Source organism: Alexandromys fortis, unplaced genomic scaffold, assembly GCF_014885135.2.
Source record: "Alexandromys fortis isolate MF-2015 unplaced genomic scaffold, M_Fortis_MF-2015_v1.1 scaffold_47, whole genome shotgun sequence".
Lineage (NCBI taxonomy): Eukaryota > Metazoa > Chordata > Mammalia > Rodentia > Cricetidae > Alexandromys > Alexandromys fortis.
Window position 1 is genome coordinate 2,067,374 of NW_026067957.1, and position 15,737 is coordinate 2,083,110.

General features: G+C 40.6%; 1 protein-coding gene across 3 annotated transcripts in view; it reads left to right on the top strand.

Annotated features, from left to right (window-relative positions):
- Nucleotides 1-15,737, top strand: part of Cep128 (centrosomal protein 128) — a 340,975-nt gene that overhangs the window by 256,250 nt on the left and 68,988 nt on the right. For all 3 annotated transcript variants that reach the window (XM_050152396.1, XM_050152395.1, XM_050152394.1), the window contains one exon: nucleotides 11,539-11,588. In XM_050152396.1, the coding sequence (XP_050008353.1) occupies nucleotides 11,539-11,588 (50 nt within the window). The remainder of the gene's footprint in view (nucleotides 1-11,538; nucleotides 11,589-15,737) is intronic.

Consider the following 15,737-nt stretch of genomic DNA (forward strand, 5'->3'; position numbering starts at 1 on the left):
CCCCCCCCCCCCCCCCCCGCTCCATTTCCTGTGTTGCGCTGCAGGCCAAGAACACTCTCCCCACAGGTCTTCAGGGACAGGACCAGGCTCCCCGTTCGCCCGTGGACCTCGCCAATAAAAGGCCTACCACTCTGCAGGCCAGGCCCCCAAAAAACTACTTGATTTAATTGTAGTGGGGCATTTTGCTCTCAGTGTGGGCTTCACTGTTCCATGCTTGGACTCTCCCGCATCCGACGCGTCTGCGTGGGCCCACTTCAGGCATTTCTACAAGCCGTGTGCTAAGGAGTCTGGATAATACTAGCACAAGACATATTGGTTATCTTTTGTTCTTGTGCCCTTCTTCAGAGTGTGAAATGCCTCTTTCCATGCCCAGGATTTAAACATCTTCCCTGAAACTGGTGCTGATGTGTTGTGAGGTTCTAAAACCATTAAGAAACAAGGCCTGGCTGATGGACCTGGGTTACTCACTGGTGGTAGGTTTTTGAAGTTTATAGCCAGCCTATCCATGTTTCTAGTCTCATCATCTGCTTCTTGGTTCACATCATGTGCATGGCTCTGCCTCACACTGTCTGCCATGCCTTTCCCCCTACGATGGGATAAAGTCCCCTGAAACAGCAAGCTGTGAATTCTTCAAGTTGTTTCGGTTGTGTGTTTTACAGATTATCAGGAAAGTTATCAATATACCTTTCTATTCTTGATGATAATCATTTTTGGAACCCAATCTGATAAATAGTTCTCAGCCACAGAATGTCTTTAAATAATACGTATTAAGAAATTCTGCTTAAGATCGATAGTCTGAGAAAGTTTAGGCGAGGGATTGGGGAGACTAGAGTAAGAACAGGAAGGATACTGCTATGTCAGGATGCAGGATTCATAAGTTAGCATTTGGAAGAAGAGTGAATGTATGCTCTAGAAATAGAATAAAGGTGTAGGGCCTGAGGATCCCACTCCTTCCTGAGAATTCTTTTGTGTGTATGTGTGCAAATGACAGGTTGACAATGGGTGTCTTCGCTCTCTCCTCCTCCACTCTGAGACAGGGTTTGTCTGTTGGAACTTGACATTTCAGCTGTACTGGCTTGCCTACTAGTACCAGAGATTCTCCTCTCCTCTCTGTGTCCCTCACCCTCACACCCCCGGGGTTACAGGCCTGTGATGCCACAACTAACTTTTTTATCTGGAGCCAGGGTGTCTGAACTCATTCCTACATGCTTCACGTCTGCAAAGTAAACTCTTCACTCTGCGCCATCTTTTATGTCCTTCAATATTTTAAGAAGCATTTTGACTTTCTTCATATCAGCCTTTTGGCATTTAACTAAACTACATTGTTTCACAACTTTCTCAGCTTGTTCTCCACACACTTAACTCAGCAACAAGGATTTTTTAGTTAATGAGGTCTCAGGAGAGAGAGCCTATATGTTTTAGCATATCAGTTTCAGAAAAGAATAGAGATCTGTGAATGTGTGGGTGGTTTTTATCTTACTGATAACATGTATTGATAATATGGTTTCTGTTCTGTGCGAGTTCAGTAGTCTTCAAGGCATTTTAAAATGTAATGGATAATGATAATTATCATTTCTGCAAATTGGTGTGATAAAGTTAATTATTATTAGTTGAAAGAAGTGTGTACATCATCTCATTTAAATATTAAAATAATCCTTTAATTTTTTGCATCCTTAATTATTTCTTTTACTTTTTGAGATTATAATTGCATCATTTACTCCCTCCTTTTATTCCCCAAATCCTTCCATATAGTCTTTTTTTCATTATTTGTTGTTACATACATGTATACATTTATGCAGCACCTGAGTGCTGGGAATCACATGGTGAGACTTTATGGGTATAACTTCTCACATTCCTAAGAGACACAATCTCACAGCAAACTCCCTAATTCTTTGGTTCTTAAATCTTTCTGCTTCCTCTCCTGCAGGATCATTGAGCCTTAGGTGCAGGAGTTTTTTTTTTCAGATGGACTGGGCTATACAACTCTGGACTTTAATTGGTTGTCGTTTTCTCTAATGGTTTCATATATTGCAAGAAGTTTCCTTGATGAGGGGTGAGGACTATCTCTGTGCATAATGACAAATGTTTATAATGTAGATAAGGATTATGCTGGTTTAGTAAGATGGGGTTATATCTATATCTCCAACATTTTTGAGTTCACTAAACCTGGATAGGTGATTAGGTTTCTAGTAGCAGACATGATTTCTCTCTTGAGTGGGCTTAAGTCCAATTAGAGAACTGTTGGTTCCCACCAAAGTATGTATGCCATACATACCTTAAGGTTATCAAACCAGGCTGGTGGTGGTTGTGTTTCATAGGCATCATAAGGTGGTAGGACTGTTGGCTGCTTCCCTCCTTCAGAAGCTTGCATGGTGCCTTCTGGTACCATGAAAACTAATATCAGGGAGGGGGCTTTCAGGTATTTCCAGCTCCGGGAGTTCTGGGTCCTTGTCTGAATTTCATAGTGTCTCCAACAACAGGGACTTACCTTCTGCTTCTGGGGAGCAACCAAGGTAAATAGCAATAGCCTGTACTATTTTGGAAATCTCTTTGATGACCCTGACCAACAAATAAAGAGAAGGCTTCTCATGCTTGCTGTTGGGTTTTGTTGGATGATCATTGGCTCTTGGAAGGAGCACTGTCAGCTGAAATAGAAAGGCTATTTAAATTATATATGTATATGTAGACACAGATGTACATATGTTACAGACTTTTTAGTTAGAAGGTAGACAGTAGATGGATTGACAGACAGACAGAATGATAGATATAATAGTACCATCCTTACATCTTATTTCTTGGTCACCATTCAGAGAAATGGAAAGAGGATTTGTGACTTTGTATCCAAGTCATTTTGACACCACTGCTTATGTCTGTATTTCATTCATACAGGGATGGTAGGCCCAAGATTGTCTTTTCAAAAGTAAGATTCACACAAAACAATAATCTACGTTTAAGGGTACATTTTTTGTATATTTGTAAGTTTTTATAATCATTGCTTCCTTCTAATTCCAGATATAAACCTAATTAGGTCCCCAGAGCTGTGAGCACACTTCCACTCTCTTCCCTCTACCTTCTTGTTATTTCCCAATATACATTTTGTCTGTGGGTTTGCCTATCTGGCCTTTTCATAGAACCAAATGATATGGCTTCTATTTAAGTATGACTCTTGTTTAGTCATTCATCCTTTGATGCACAGTTGGGGTTGTTTCCTGTTTTGGCTATCAGATATGTAGCTGGCTACAAAAGCCTCTGCCTAGTTTGCTGAACCATATTCCAAAGCCAGGTCTTGTGGGGGTATTTTGTTTGTGCTTTAACAAATACAGCTTGCCTGAAGGTCAGAGTGAGGAGCTAGCCACACTAGTTAGCCATAGAAGAAAGGCAGTGGTGGCACACAACTTTAATCCCAGCACAAGGGGACAGAGACAGACAGATATCTATGAGTTCAAGGCTACCTAGGCTATCCTAGATTAAATCAGTCTAAAGAGAAACAAGAGCCTAGTAGTAGTAGCTCACACCTTTAATGCCAGCACTATGGAGGTGGAGTTTTTATTATTTGGACCAATTAGAATTCAAGCAACAACAGCACATGAAGGGCCTCATTGAGAAGTAGTACAAGGAATTCCTCCCATGATGCCTAGGAGCTTTTTCGAAAATGAACTCTGAATATGCTGTCTTTGTTCCTCTTGCTGTGACAACATGCCAGGACAAAAGCCATTTTCGGGAGAAAGGGTTTGCCTTTGGCTCCAAGCTCCAGGTTATAGACCGTCACTGCAGTGAAGCCACAGTGGCAGAAGCTTGGGGGAGCAGGTCACCCTGAATCTGTTGTCAAGAAGCAAAGAACTCTGAATGTGTGTGCTCTCTTGCATTTTTTGTTGTTTAGTTTTGTTGTTGTTGTTTATTTCATACAGTTCAGGGCCAAGTCAAGGGAATGAAGCCACCCACTTTTAAGGTGGATCTTCATGACTTAACCTGATCAAGATTATCCCTCACAGGCAGGCCCAGGGCTAACCTAACTAGATACCCTACCCTGGCAATACCCAGAGGCTTGTTTGTCTCTTAGGTGAGTTTATAACCTGTCAAGTTCACAATTATTACTGGCATCAAACTTCCTTAATAAATTTACTGAAATTTGGCATATTGTATTTTTAATAATTTTTGAGGCATTTCCTAAATTTCCTTCCTGTACTGATTTGTATGTATGTGTGTGTGCTATATTTGGGAAATGGGGTACATATGCTTTCCTGTGCCATGTACACGTGAAAGCCAGAGGTTGTCAATTTTTGTTTTGTTAATTATTTTCCCTCTTATGTTTTTGCCAACAGGGCCTCTCAGTTGGCCTGAGTAGGCTAGCTTCTCCCAGGAATAGGGCTCCCCAGCACTGGAGTTAACAAGTGTATGCCAGTGTCCCTGGCTTTTTAGTGTTGATTCTGGTTGATCTAATTCTTAGACCCCTTGCTCACACAGCAAGTACATCACCAACAGAGCTATCTCTGTTAGGCTCTGGAACTCAAGTTTTGCTTCTGTCTGTCTTTGCTGTCAACTCAGATTCTTTCTCTGTATATTTCCTCCCCATTTAGAGAACTTCCTTTAGGCTCCTGGATACATATTAGTTTAATCTTTCTTTGGAATTAAGTCTTAACTTCACCTTCATTCCTAAAACATTAACTAAATAGGAAATTCTAGGTTGCTAGCCATTTTCCTTTCATATTTAAAAAAATGATACTTCTTTATGAACTAGGTAATTTCTAATGGGAACAATCTGTGTTTTTCTTATTATTTCCCCCTGGAGTTAAATGTTTTTTCTTGTTGCCTTTAAGATGTTTTATCTTTGGTTTGCAGGAACTGTGGGAACTAGGTGTCTCAGTGTGTGTTGCCTTAGGTTTATTCTGTTTAGCACTCCTATGGTTTCTTCAATCTGAAGTTTTTGTGTTTTATCAAAATTTGGAAATTTTCCAGTGTGTGAGCACATGATTGCTGTCTGATGGTGAGTCACCGATTCTGTTAGGATTCTCGTCTTTGCCTTGTTCCTGTATTGGCATCATGCCGAACTGTGCTACAACTGCTCACTCTTCATCCTGTTAACTGTTAATCGCATGTCTTCCCCCCTGCTCTTTATATGGCATTTATGTTTTTGAATTTGTGATCTTAATCCAGAAAACTTAATGCAGGTAAAATGTTCAGTTAATATAAATGTGTCTTCATCTGAAAGTTATGACTCAGATTCTTATGAATGTCTTCGTTATTTAAAAAAAATACACGTGAATACCAGGTAGATTGTGAGGCAGGCCTTCAAGCAGGTGCTGGAGACATAATGCTGAGAAGCTGTTTCTTCCCCTGGACTATTTTACACTACCCTGAATCTTCTTCTTCACATCAACACGCGCCTTTTAGAGGAATGTCCTAATTGTATACCTTTGTCTGGATAATTATACTCCAGCATAGGGTTAGCACTAGGGGTAATTTTTGAAAACATTATTAAAAACTTTTGAAGGATCTAAAGATAGGACTCCCCCTTGGAGTCATCAATTATGACAGATGTAACATTTAAAAATTTGCCTTGAAGGGCCGCATTTTGATTGTTGCTACTTTGCTACAGATTTCTTTGCAAGGCCTTTATTGAATTCTGTGCATCTCCTAGTGTCCTCTGTACCATAGGGATTACAGGTTGACTACCAACTCCCATGATTGCTGGTCAAGCATGCTCTTAAATGTGTTCTTAGTAGAATATATTACTTCTTTTTTAAAATTTAATTTATTTTTTAACAGTAAAGAAACTATCTTTTTTTTTCATTTTACATACCACAATCCCAGTTCCTATTCCCTCTCTTTCTCCCATCTCCTCCACCTTTCCCCTCATTCCATCCCTTGTCCACTCCTCAGAGAGGCTAAGGCACATAGCTTTGGGGAAGATCCAAGGCCCTTCTTACTATATCTAGGCTGAGCAAGGTATACATCCAACGAGAATAGGTTCCCAAAAATCCAGTATAAGCAGTAGGGATAAATCCTGGTGCCACTGCCAGTGGCCCTGCAGTCTGCCCCAGCCATACAACTGTCACTCACATTCAGAGGGACTAGTTTGGACCTATGCTGGTTCCTTCCTTGTCCGGCTTTTGTTGGTGAGCTTCCCTTAGCTCAGGTAAACTGTTTCAGTGGGTGTGCCCATCATGGTCTTGACCTCTTTGCTCAAATTCTCACTCCTCCCACTCTTCAGCTGGTCTTTGGGAACTCAGTCCAGTGCTCCGATGTGGGTCTCTGCCTCTGTTTCTGTCATTTGCTGAATGAAGGTTCTATGGTGATATTTAAGATATTCATCAGTCTGACTACAGGGCAAGGCCAGTTCAGACACCCTCTACTCTATTGCTTAGTGTCTTAGCTGGGGTCATCCTTGTGGATTCCTGGGAATTTCTCTAGAGCCAGGTTTCTTGCTAGCCCATAATGGCTCTCTCGATGAAAATATCTCTTTCCTTGCTCTCATATCTGCCCTTCCTCCATCTTGATTATCCTGGTCCTTCAAGTTCTCCTCCCCTTTCCCCTTCTCTCCTCCTCTTCCCCTTCCTTCCTCTCTTCTCCCCCCACCCCTGTGCTCCCAGTTTTTTCAGCGAAATATATTACTTCTTAAAACTTTTCAATTGTGTGACTTTCCTCTTATGCTATATTACATGCTACAAACTCAGTGGATGAAAATAGCACCAGTTTATTACATGACTGATCTGAATTGGCATGGACCGAGGTCAAGACTATACTCCTTCTTGTCTTTTCTAGCTTCTGGTGTTTATGCCAAGACTTCCTTCATTTGCAAAGTCAGCATTAACACGTAGATACATGCTGTCTGTGGGAATTCCCAAAGCAGACAATGTTGGTATTTGATGTTTAATTGTACTTTGTAACAAGCATGCTCTACCCCTTTCCAGCATTCCCCTCACAGGGTCTGTTTACAGCTAAATCATAGTATGCAGAAATCTGAGAAATTTCTTCTAAAAGCTTAAATTTGGTTTGGCTCTAGAGTGGACCCTGTATTAGTTCTCTAACCCTGGACAAATGACTAACTAAGGTGCGTATTAACATATCAAAGCAGATACTTTCTGCCAGCCTCAAGAAGCATAGCCAGTACCTGTCATAGTGACATCCAGCCTGGCATAACCCACAGTCCTCGAAAAATTATTGCCCTCTAACCTAAGGAATTAAGATTCAAACTTCTCACTCTTTGAACAGTTCAGAAGTATCTATAGGAATAGGCACGACTTGATGCCATCATTTGTCATAAGAGACTTAACCCTGAAGTAGTGTTTACAGTCAATCACCCAGTCACCCATTTCTCTTTTACATTCCGTTACTCACGTGTCCAAAGCAATTTGGACCAATTTAAGATGGTGATTTATTTTTTAGTGGACACAGCCTTACTTTCTCTTTTTCACCTTATAGAAATGACAGAAGCTTAATTGTGGGTTCCACCAGAACTTTCTTTCTGTACTTGGTTTTGCTCAAGCCCAGAGCTAGGAAGTAACAAGGTGGAATGGCACAGGCTACTGTGCTTTTTCTACACTGTTGAAGTTTGGGGAATGCTTTCCCAGAAATAAATTACCTTTAAATGAAAGCATGAGTACCTGTGTTTGTGTGTCTTACCACATAACCAAGACCGACATTGGCCTGTAAACCATTTATTTATTTATTGAACCGTCATGTACTGGGCTGGCTCAGCCCCACCTGTGGACTAGCATGTTGTTTCAGTGTCTCACAAGCCACAAGGGAGAGACAGAGGTTTTGAATGTCGCTCTTTTTAACCTGAGTTTTCTGTGCTCCAGTCTGATGAAGAAACTTTTAGCTAATTGTGGCATGCTCACTGACAGGCAGTTGGTGGCAGTAGATATGACAGAGTTTTAATAATGTAGCCTGCTGTCTTATGTGGAGTGTCGACATAATGTGCTGAATGTCCTCTTCGGTTTGTTTAAAATTATAGCTGATACTTTTTACACATTTTATTGATTTTTACGAGACATACTTAGGGTAAATTAAAATATAGCAACATGTCTAATTTTTATTACATACCTGCCACTATTTGAAGTGGTTTTGTGTATGTGTTTGTCTCTTCTTACCTGCTCGGGATTCATTTACATAGATACTAAAATCTGGTGGCAGAAATGCCCACCAGATTAAGTAGCAAGGTAGTATTATATAACCGTCTCAGTAATATATTATCCCCACATTTCTTATAATAGCTAACACAATTGCAAATGACACATAAATAGTTGCTATGTTATCTTTTTAGGGCACATTGACAACATCAGGAAAGACCTGTAAATGCTCATTGTATACACAGCTATAAAAAAATGTTGTAAAGCCATGGTTGAGTTAGCACATGGATATGGAACCCAGAGAGTCAACAGTGTTAATTTAAAGTCAAACATATCTGATTATTTTTACCTTAATACCTTGACTAGTATAATGAAGTAGGAAAAATATTTGCTGGCCTGTGCCATTTTGAGGTGGAAAATTATTCAATGCTCATTGAACAACAACCATACCTTTTTTGTTATTGCTTTGTTTCATCACATATTGTATTTGCTGTATGCTGAGTATTCTAAATGGCTGGTCTCTCATCTGTTTGAGTATTTGCTTTCCGTCAGTCACCTGTTGTTACACTACCTGGACTGGAGAGCACCATAATGTCATGTCTACCTCAAAATAGGAGGGGGCTTAGCGGATGGTCACCAGGTACCCTTTCAACTTTGCCTAAAGCAGCTTCCTTCAGCCTTCTGAATCACATGTTAGAAATATAGACTAGATGTGTGTATTTCACTTATAAGTAGAGTGCTTTTCTTTAGCTGACTTTATTTCTGTTCTCTCTCCTACTCTTTTTCTTCTCTTTCTTTTTTTTTTTCTTTTTGGTTTTCGAGACAGGGTTTCCTGTGTATCCCTGACTGTCCTGAACTTATTCTGCAGACCAGGCTGGCCTCGAAATCATAGAGATCCTCCTGCCTCTGCCTCCCAAGTGCTGTGATTAAAGGTGTGCGCCACCACCGCCCAGCTTCTTCTAGTCTTAAAATGCCAATATTATAATATCTGGATATTCAAGGAAGAAAGAAGATAAAATTACCATTGTCTCATGTGTACAGCTAATGTCTCAATTATCAGAAGTACACCACACCTATAAGAGGTTAAATCAATTATTTGTCAGCCCTTGTGGGATGCTATGTGCTATTTTGATTTTATTGATTTTATTACATCATGACTACTGTCCACAAACAAAGACTCAGACTAAATTTGAGTATCAAACTTTTGAGGATTTATGTTATCCACTGTTCTTAATAAAGGACAAGACGAACAGGTACATGTAGTAGGGCTTCTTTATGTACAGCAGCTCACAGCAAAAGATTCTGTCTAAACTCCAATACTCTTTTGCCCAAAGTGTTATCATAAATACTGTTGTATCTTAAGTGCCTTCCTGCCCAGTATCACCTGCCCAAAGTTATGATGGAAATGAAATGTTTTACACTAATAGGTTAAAGGGAAAAAATTATATCTAAGCTTCAACATCAGCATTTTAAAGAAGAATTAAGTTGCCAATTAGATGTCTTGTCATGCTGCTTAATGAAGCCAGGGAAAAGATAAATAAGAAAAGACAATGTCAAATTTCCTTAAAAAGCCAGTGATTGGTGGTTGGTGGTAAAGACTGCAAAGGAAGTGGTGCAAAACCAAATTACCAAAACTGTTGCCATAACTGAACATGAAGTGGGACCAAATGAAGCTAGAGTCTTCAGTTCCCATCTTTGTTTTCCTGCTTTTTTTCTAGGGAAGATTTCTCCTCCAAACACTGTATCAGAATGAGTTAGCATCAGCTAATTTAAAAGCTGGTGCCAGTCCAAGGAAATCACCCCCCCCCACACACACACACACACTTTTCCCTAAATTCTTTTCGTGAAAAACCATAGCTTTATTATGGCGGCTGCGGCAGGAGAGCACCATTGCTTCTCAGCCACAGGTTCCTAGTCCCATTCTCCAGTCCCTGATTCTCTGCTGGGCAGTCTGTGTACTCTCTGTTGGGCACCAGTCTGAGTCACCCGTAGTCACCTTAAGATCAGCTGGGCAGCTCTGCTTCTGGGCATTTCCTGGAGCAGCCTTCGGGATGGCAGGAGTGGGAAGCATCCTGGGACCTGTGTCTGATGTCATTAGCAGATTGTGTGGGGCTGGTTCACATGGTAATGCCAGTTCCATGTGAAAAAGTCCAAGTGTGTAAACCCCGCAACAGAGGTTTGCATGTGAAATTGGGTCAGACGGCTAGTCTAGATGACGGAAGTAGATCCCCATGCAACAGTAAAGAGTCAGGATCACTGAGGACATTGGCCAATCCAGTTTGTTTCCATACGTTGTTGCTAAGAAACAGAAGTGTCAATGAAAACCTGCCTCAAAATATACCCCCAAACAGGACTTTGCTGCCTTATCTTCATTCACTTATAAATAGGGAAGGCTTTTGGAGTCGAACTCGGTTCCTTTCGAGAATATGGAGCAGAAACTGCCTCTGACTCTCCAGTGCTGCACTGCATCTTATGGGGACGGCTTTCTCCTCCGTAGCCATCTTAGTGCAGTCTCAAGGGGCATTGCCATCCATTATCACCTACCTGTTCCACAGTTCTGGGCCAGGGCTGCCAGGGTGTGACAAACACCAGGCTCACTTTTACTCCTTCCTGCTGCATCAAGTTTCGCTCTTGCTAAAATGTTTGTGTCTGCCTTTCTGATGTCTGTTGGATCTCTCCCAGTATGTAGCACAGCCTTTGGTGAGGTAAACCAGGCACGGTGTAAGTGCCAATGCTGCTTCTAATATGCACTGGTAACGGTGATTCTTGACAGTTCCATCAGAGCTCTGACTCATCCCAACCTTCTTTAGGTTTGTGAAATCTACTATGATTGTAGCACAGCGTCGTACAGCTGGAGGCAGAAATTCTGCTTGCCAAATGTATTTTCCTTTATAGCAAAGTGCATAAATCAATGCACCAGGAACTATGACTGTCTTCGTGCAGCAAGCTAGGTTCATTGCTCGCTTCAGCTGATTGCTTTCCCTTCTCCCATTCGGTTCTCGGAGACCGTGCCAAGCTCTGGTCAGATAGACCTGTAGTCCCTCCCACTCTCAGTATAAAATGATAATTAATAATGCTGTGACTTTACAGTTGACGTGGTGTTCTGCTTCCATTCATACCACTCGCTATTTCAGGATGTTATAATTTCGTTATAAAAATTGGCCTGGGGGGTGGGACTTGGCTTGAGAACTTAAGAGAAAATGGCTTGTTTCTTTTTTTTAAAAGAAATTTTGTGTTACTTTCCATTTACATAATGATTGGATCAAATGATTCAGATATCAGCAAGTTATTTTGGTGTCTAATTGAGCTGGTATGAGCTTTGGGTTGACAGGGTTACGAGTACTTACACAGTTGGAAGAAGAAGCCATTGCTCTTACACTGTTTCTCGTACCTTGACAAGCATTTGGTTTAAGAAGTAACCCATTTTTACATTGCATTTTCATGGGTGTTTATATTCTTATTGTAGGTCTGTTGGAAGAAACTCAAAGAAAAGATGAAGAAATGGAAACTCTACAGGTAAAGTCAATTCTCAGATAGGGCAAGTATCATTGTGATAAAAACATTTGTTTTTCTCATCTGCTGTCTGTTCTTATTACCATATTCAGACTGTTCCAGCACATAAGGTGACAAGTACCATATAGGAATATTAAAGTTGAAGTCTGAATTTGCTTCCCTTAGTTGTCTTTGAGAACACTTACCATCAAAAGAGGCAACCCGCTCAACCGCTGCTCTTGAAAAACTGGTATGCCTTGGTGTGATATAATTGGAACCTTGGCATTCAGAGATGAACACAACATGCTCCCTGAAAGCAGAGCTGGCTGATGAGAATGCATTTTTAGAATGTATGTTTTCAAGTAAAAGTCGAACTAATTCTTTCTCAGGGGATACCGTGTACCAGTGATTAACTAGGAACACTACCACATCCATGGAAGGCAGAGTTTGCCTTGAATAGACTCCCAACTTGTCATGGGTGCATGCACATGTCTCAGACTGGAAAATTATGTTTGAAAGGTTTTGTTGGACTTGTAATGAAGAGTTCCATGTTCTAAGCAATTGCTGTTCCGTCAGCATCTAAAAGAACTTCCTCCCTGCTTTCCCACAGGACTGACTTACAAATGGGTAATCCACCTGTCTGTCTTCATTAGAGCAGATATAATCACCCCTTCTCACCTGACAGAAGGAGTTCACTTAATGTCATGTTGGAGATTAAGCACTGTAAATACTTGGGGCATTTAGAGATCTTTGTGGGCCATGAGCAGTAAAGCAAGACTGGAGGATAAATTAATGAGTGAGACTGAGTGCTTTAGGGGTGAGCATGTTTGCTTTTGGTAAATGAAGAATGGGTCAGGTTAACCACAGCAAGCAAGGGAAATGGTTTTTGGTTGGATTTTCTTCATTTGATGATGTATCCACTAGCAGAATACTGTATAGTTGATCTGAAAAGGTTTATAGTTCTGGACGTGTAGTAAGGGTGATATTTGTTAGCTATAAATAATTTTGTGTAGATTAAGGGTTTTTAAAAAATATCTTTGTCTATTAAATTGAGGTGTAAAAACTGAACAAACATGAAGCGAGGAAGAATATTCAGTATTTTTATTCCACTCACTCTGAAGTTAGGACCAGTGGTGCTTATTGCTATTATAGAAAGCACTGTGTTACAATCACCACTGACCGCAGAATAGCATGTCTAAGCTTATTTATTAGATAAACGTAACCTTTAAAATTGTAGCAAAGGTCATTTTTGCCTCTCATAATATGAATATTGCAGTTGTCTCATTAAATGTAATATCCTACATTGCTCCTCAAATGTTTATTGATTATTGGTACTATTTTTACCAAAATGTCCACCGCTGCAAAAGGACAAACCAGCCAACTCTCCATGGGCACTTACAGACATATAATATTCTGCAACAGGAGAGTAAAACATTGCCACCACATTTCCTTGTGCTAATATCTGATGCTACCCATTTCAATAGAGGGAGATGACACCTCAGAATGACAACAGTTCATAGGCACATCGTGAAGAAGACTTACATAACTGGTAAAGAATAGAGGAAAAGCCCATGGAGCTGGCTATATATCCCTAAATTTCTCTGCTCCAGTATAAAATCCATAGGTGAGAATCCAGAGAGGGCCACTTAAGTATGTAAGTGGAGTTCCTAACCCAGTACTTCTACGGTAAGACATGCTTTCCAAACAACATTGACAGTAAAGGGTGGAAGTCAAGAGCTTGGGTTTTAAAGCTTGGGTGTGCCTCTGAATATTTGGGTAATCTTGGGCAACTTAGTTGACTTGGTTGTGCCACTTCCCTAAAGTGTTTAATTTCGTTTAGACCAGCCCAAAATAGTAACTTATTATCCTCTTATATGGGTGTGTGTACTTATACTTATGGGAGACAGTCTGTCTGCATTTAATACTTTCCTAAGCACTGGTGAGTGTTCTCTGTCCTTAATCCTAATCAGTTTCTATACAGAATCACTGACCAAATATTAAATAAATGATAATATTGTACATGACACACTGGGTGATGGGTAGTTAGATAAGCCACATGTATTGCAGATATATTCTTACCTTTAGTGTCAGAATTCATGGAAAACCATTAAGTGGATGCTTACAATGAAATATTGGAAAATGCTGTTAGAGGAAATGTATTTATGCCAACATGTAGTAAGAATGCTAGTCCTTGTTTGTTGTGGGTAGGGCTGATGAACATATGGAAAGCAGATAGGTTGACCCGGCATGAGATGATGATCGGAGTGGGCTTCCTACAGCCAGTGTGTAAGTGAAGAATGTTCATTTTCTAGGCAAGCTTGGAAATCTGGGAAAAGTTTAGGTGCCAGGGAAGCTGTGATACATATTTGGACTTTACATTTGATGTATGTAAAACCCATGAAGAGTTTAGAGCATGGAGACAGTCTGATGGAATTTGTATCTTGAATGTATCTTATTATAAAGTTGAAAATAACTGGGGGTAGGTTAAGACTGAATGCAAGAGGGCACTCAAGCTAGGAGTTGTGAGTCTCTTGCCAAGGGATGGTGGTGCCTTCCATTAGGTGACAGCAGCCAGTATGAGGAGGGATAGGGGCTTCTTACTGTATGTTGTGATTGAGAAAGGAGGGAGAGAGGGGGAAAGCAAAAGGAAGGAAGGAAAGAAGGAAATAGAAATAGAAAAAGAAAAATGGGTTAACCTTTAGGAAGTAAAAATATATTAAGCAAAGCTCTTGGCTTGCATGATGGCACCACTTCATGGTTATATTCACTAGCAAGTGTCAGAAACTGGTTATTTTAGTTACTGCTATGTTGAATTGGGGTGGGGTGTGTTTATGTGGTGATCCCAGGTCTACAGCTCAGAAGGGTTTGAAGTGGGCGTGAAGAGTTGGATGTCACTGATACTGCTGTCCACAGCAGTTGGGTGATCTAACAGTCACAGAAATATGGCGAATGAGAAAATCTGAAAGCCTAGGCGGGATCACAGGGAATACCAGTATTTACATCACAGATGAAGACAAAAACCTATTAAGTTGTCAAAGACTTGAAGTAGAAAACTTCAAAAGAACACAGTATCATGCAGATTTCTGTCTGGTTTTTTTTCATATCAAGGGGAAATAGATAAGAGAACTGAATAAATATTTGTTGTATCTATGAATCATTTTCCTTCTGTGTTTGAACTCAGAACGAAAATTTCCTCTCCTTTAATCCTGTTATGCCTATTGTATAACTCCCATGCATCTCATTTTCTAAGTATCTAATACTGAGCACGGACATGGCCATAGTGTGTTCCTGTTAAGCTTCTACCGCCTGAACAGATGAGCAGCCCCCACTCACCTCAAGGCCCACCCACTGGAAGACTACACTCACCCTGTCATTGTTCATTTAAAACCTTTAACGAGGACACCCAGTTTCTTCCCTCACGCCTCTTCTATCTGCCTCTTGCTTGCTCTCTTCCTTCCTTACCTCATCTGCTGTCTCCTCCTCCCGTTCTGCCCTTCCTTCACTGGTGCTTCATATTGCCTGGCTTCTTTCTGTGGCTTTCATTTGCAGTTACATGCATGTTTCTCTTCCTAAGGCCAAGTACAGTGTGTGGTGCAATATCATAGTCCTATTACAAGTGGGTTTGAGATACAAAGAAGGAAACGGATCTCATCCTCAACCTTGATACTGGTAGAAACCCAAATCAAAACAAATGTTATTTTCCATTAATTTATTGAAATGTATATTCCAGCTTGACTTCTTGCTGGTGATGGCTGTTTTCATTTTTATTTACTCAAGTATCAACTATTTCTCACTTACTTATATTTTTTCCTTGATGTTGCTGTACAAACCCCACAATACAAAAGTACATTTGATTAAGAAAGCACCACAGGACTCACAGAAAAATGCTGTAGAATGTGTGTGGAAGCTGGCTGCCTTGGTCGTATGCCCTAATATTGGGGAGGCAGACAGCCCGCTAGCCTTCTTGGTGAATTCAGACAAGTGAGAGATTGTGTCAATAAATGAAAAGTAAAATGTGAGCAGCTTCTGAGGAAATACACTTGATGTTGTCCTCTGTTCTCCACATACATGTGCACACCTGTGAGCCTGCACACACATGTGGAAACACACTCACGCAAGTAGCAGCTCAGAGTGCTAGCGAGGAACCACAAGCAGAGAACCCATTCACTCTTA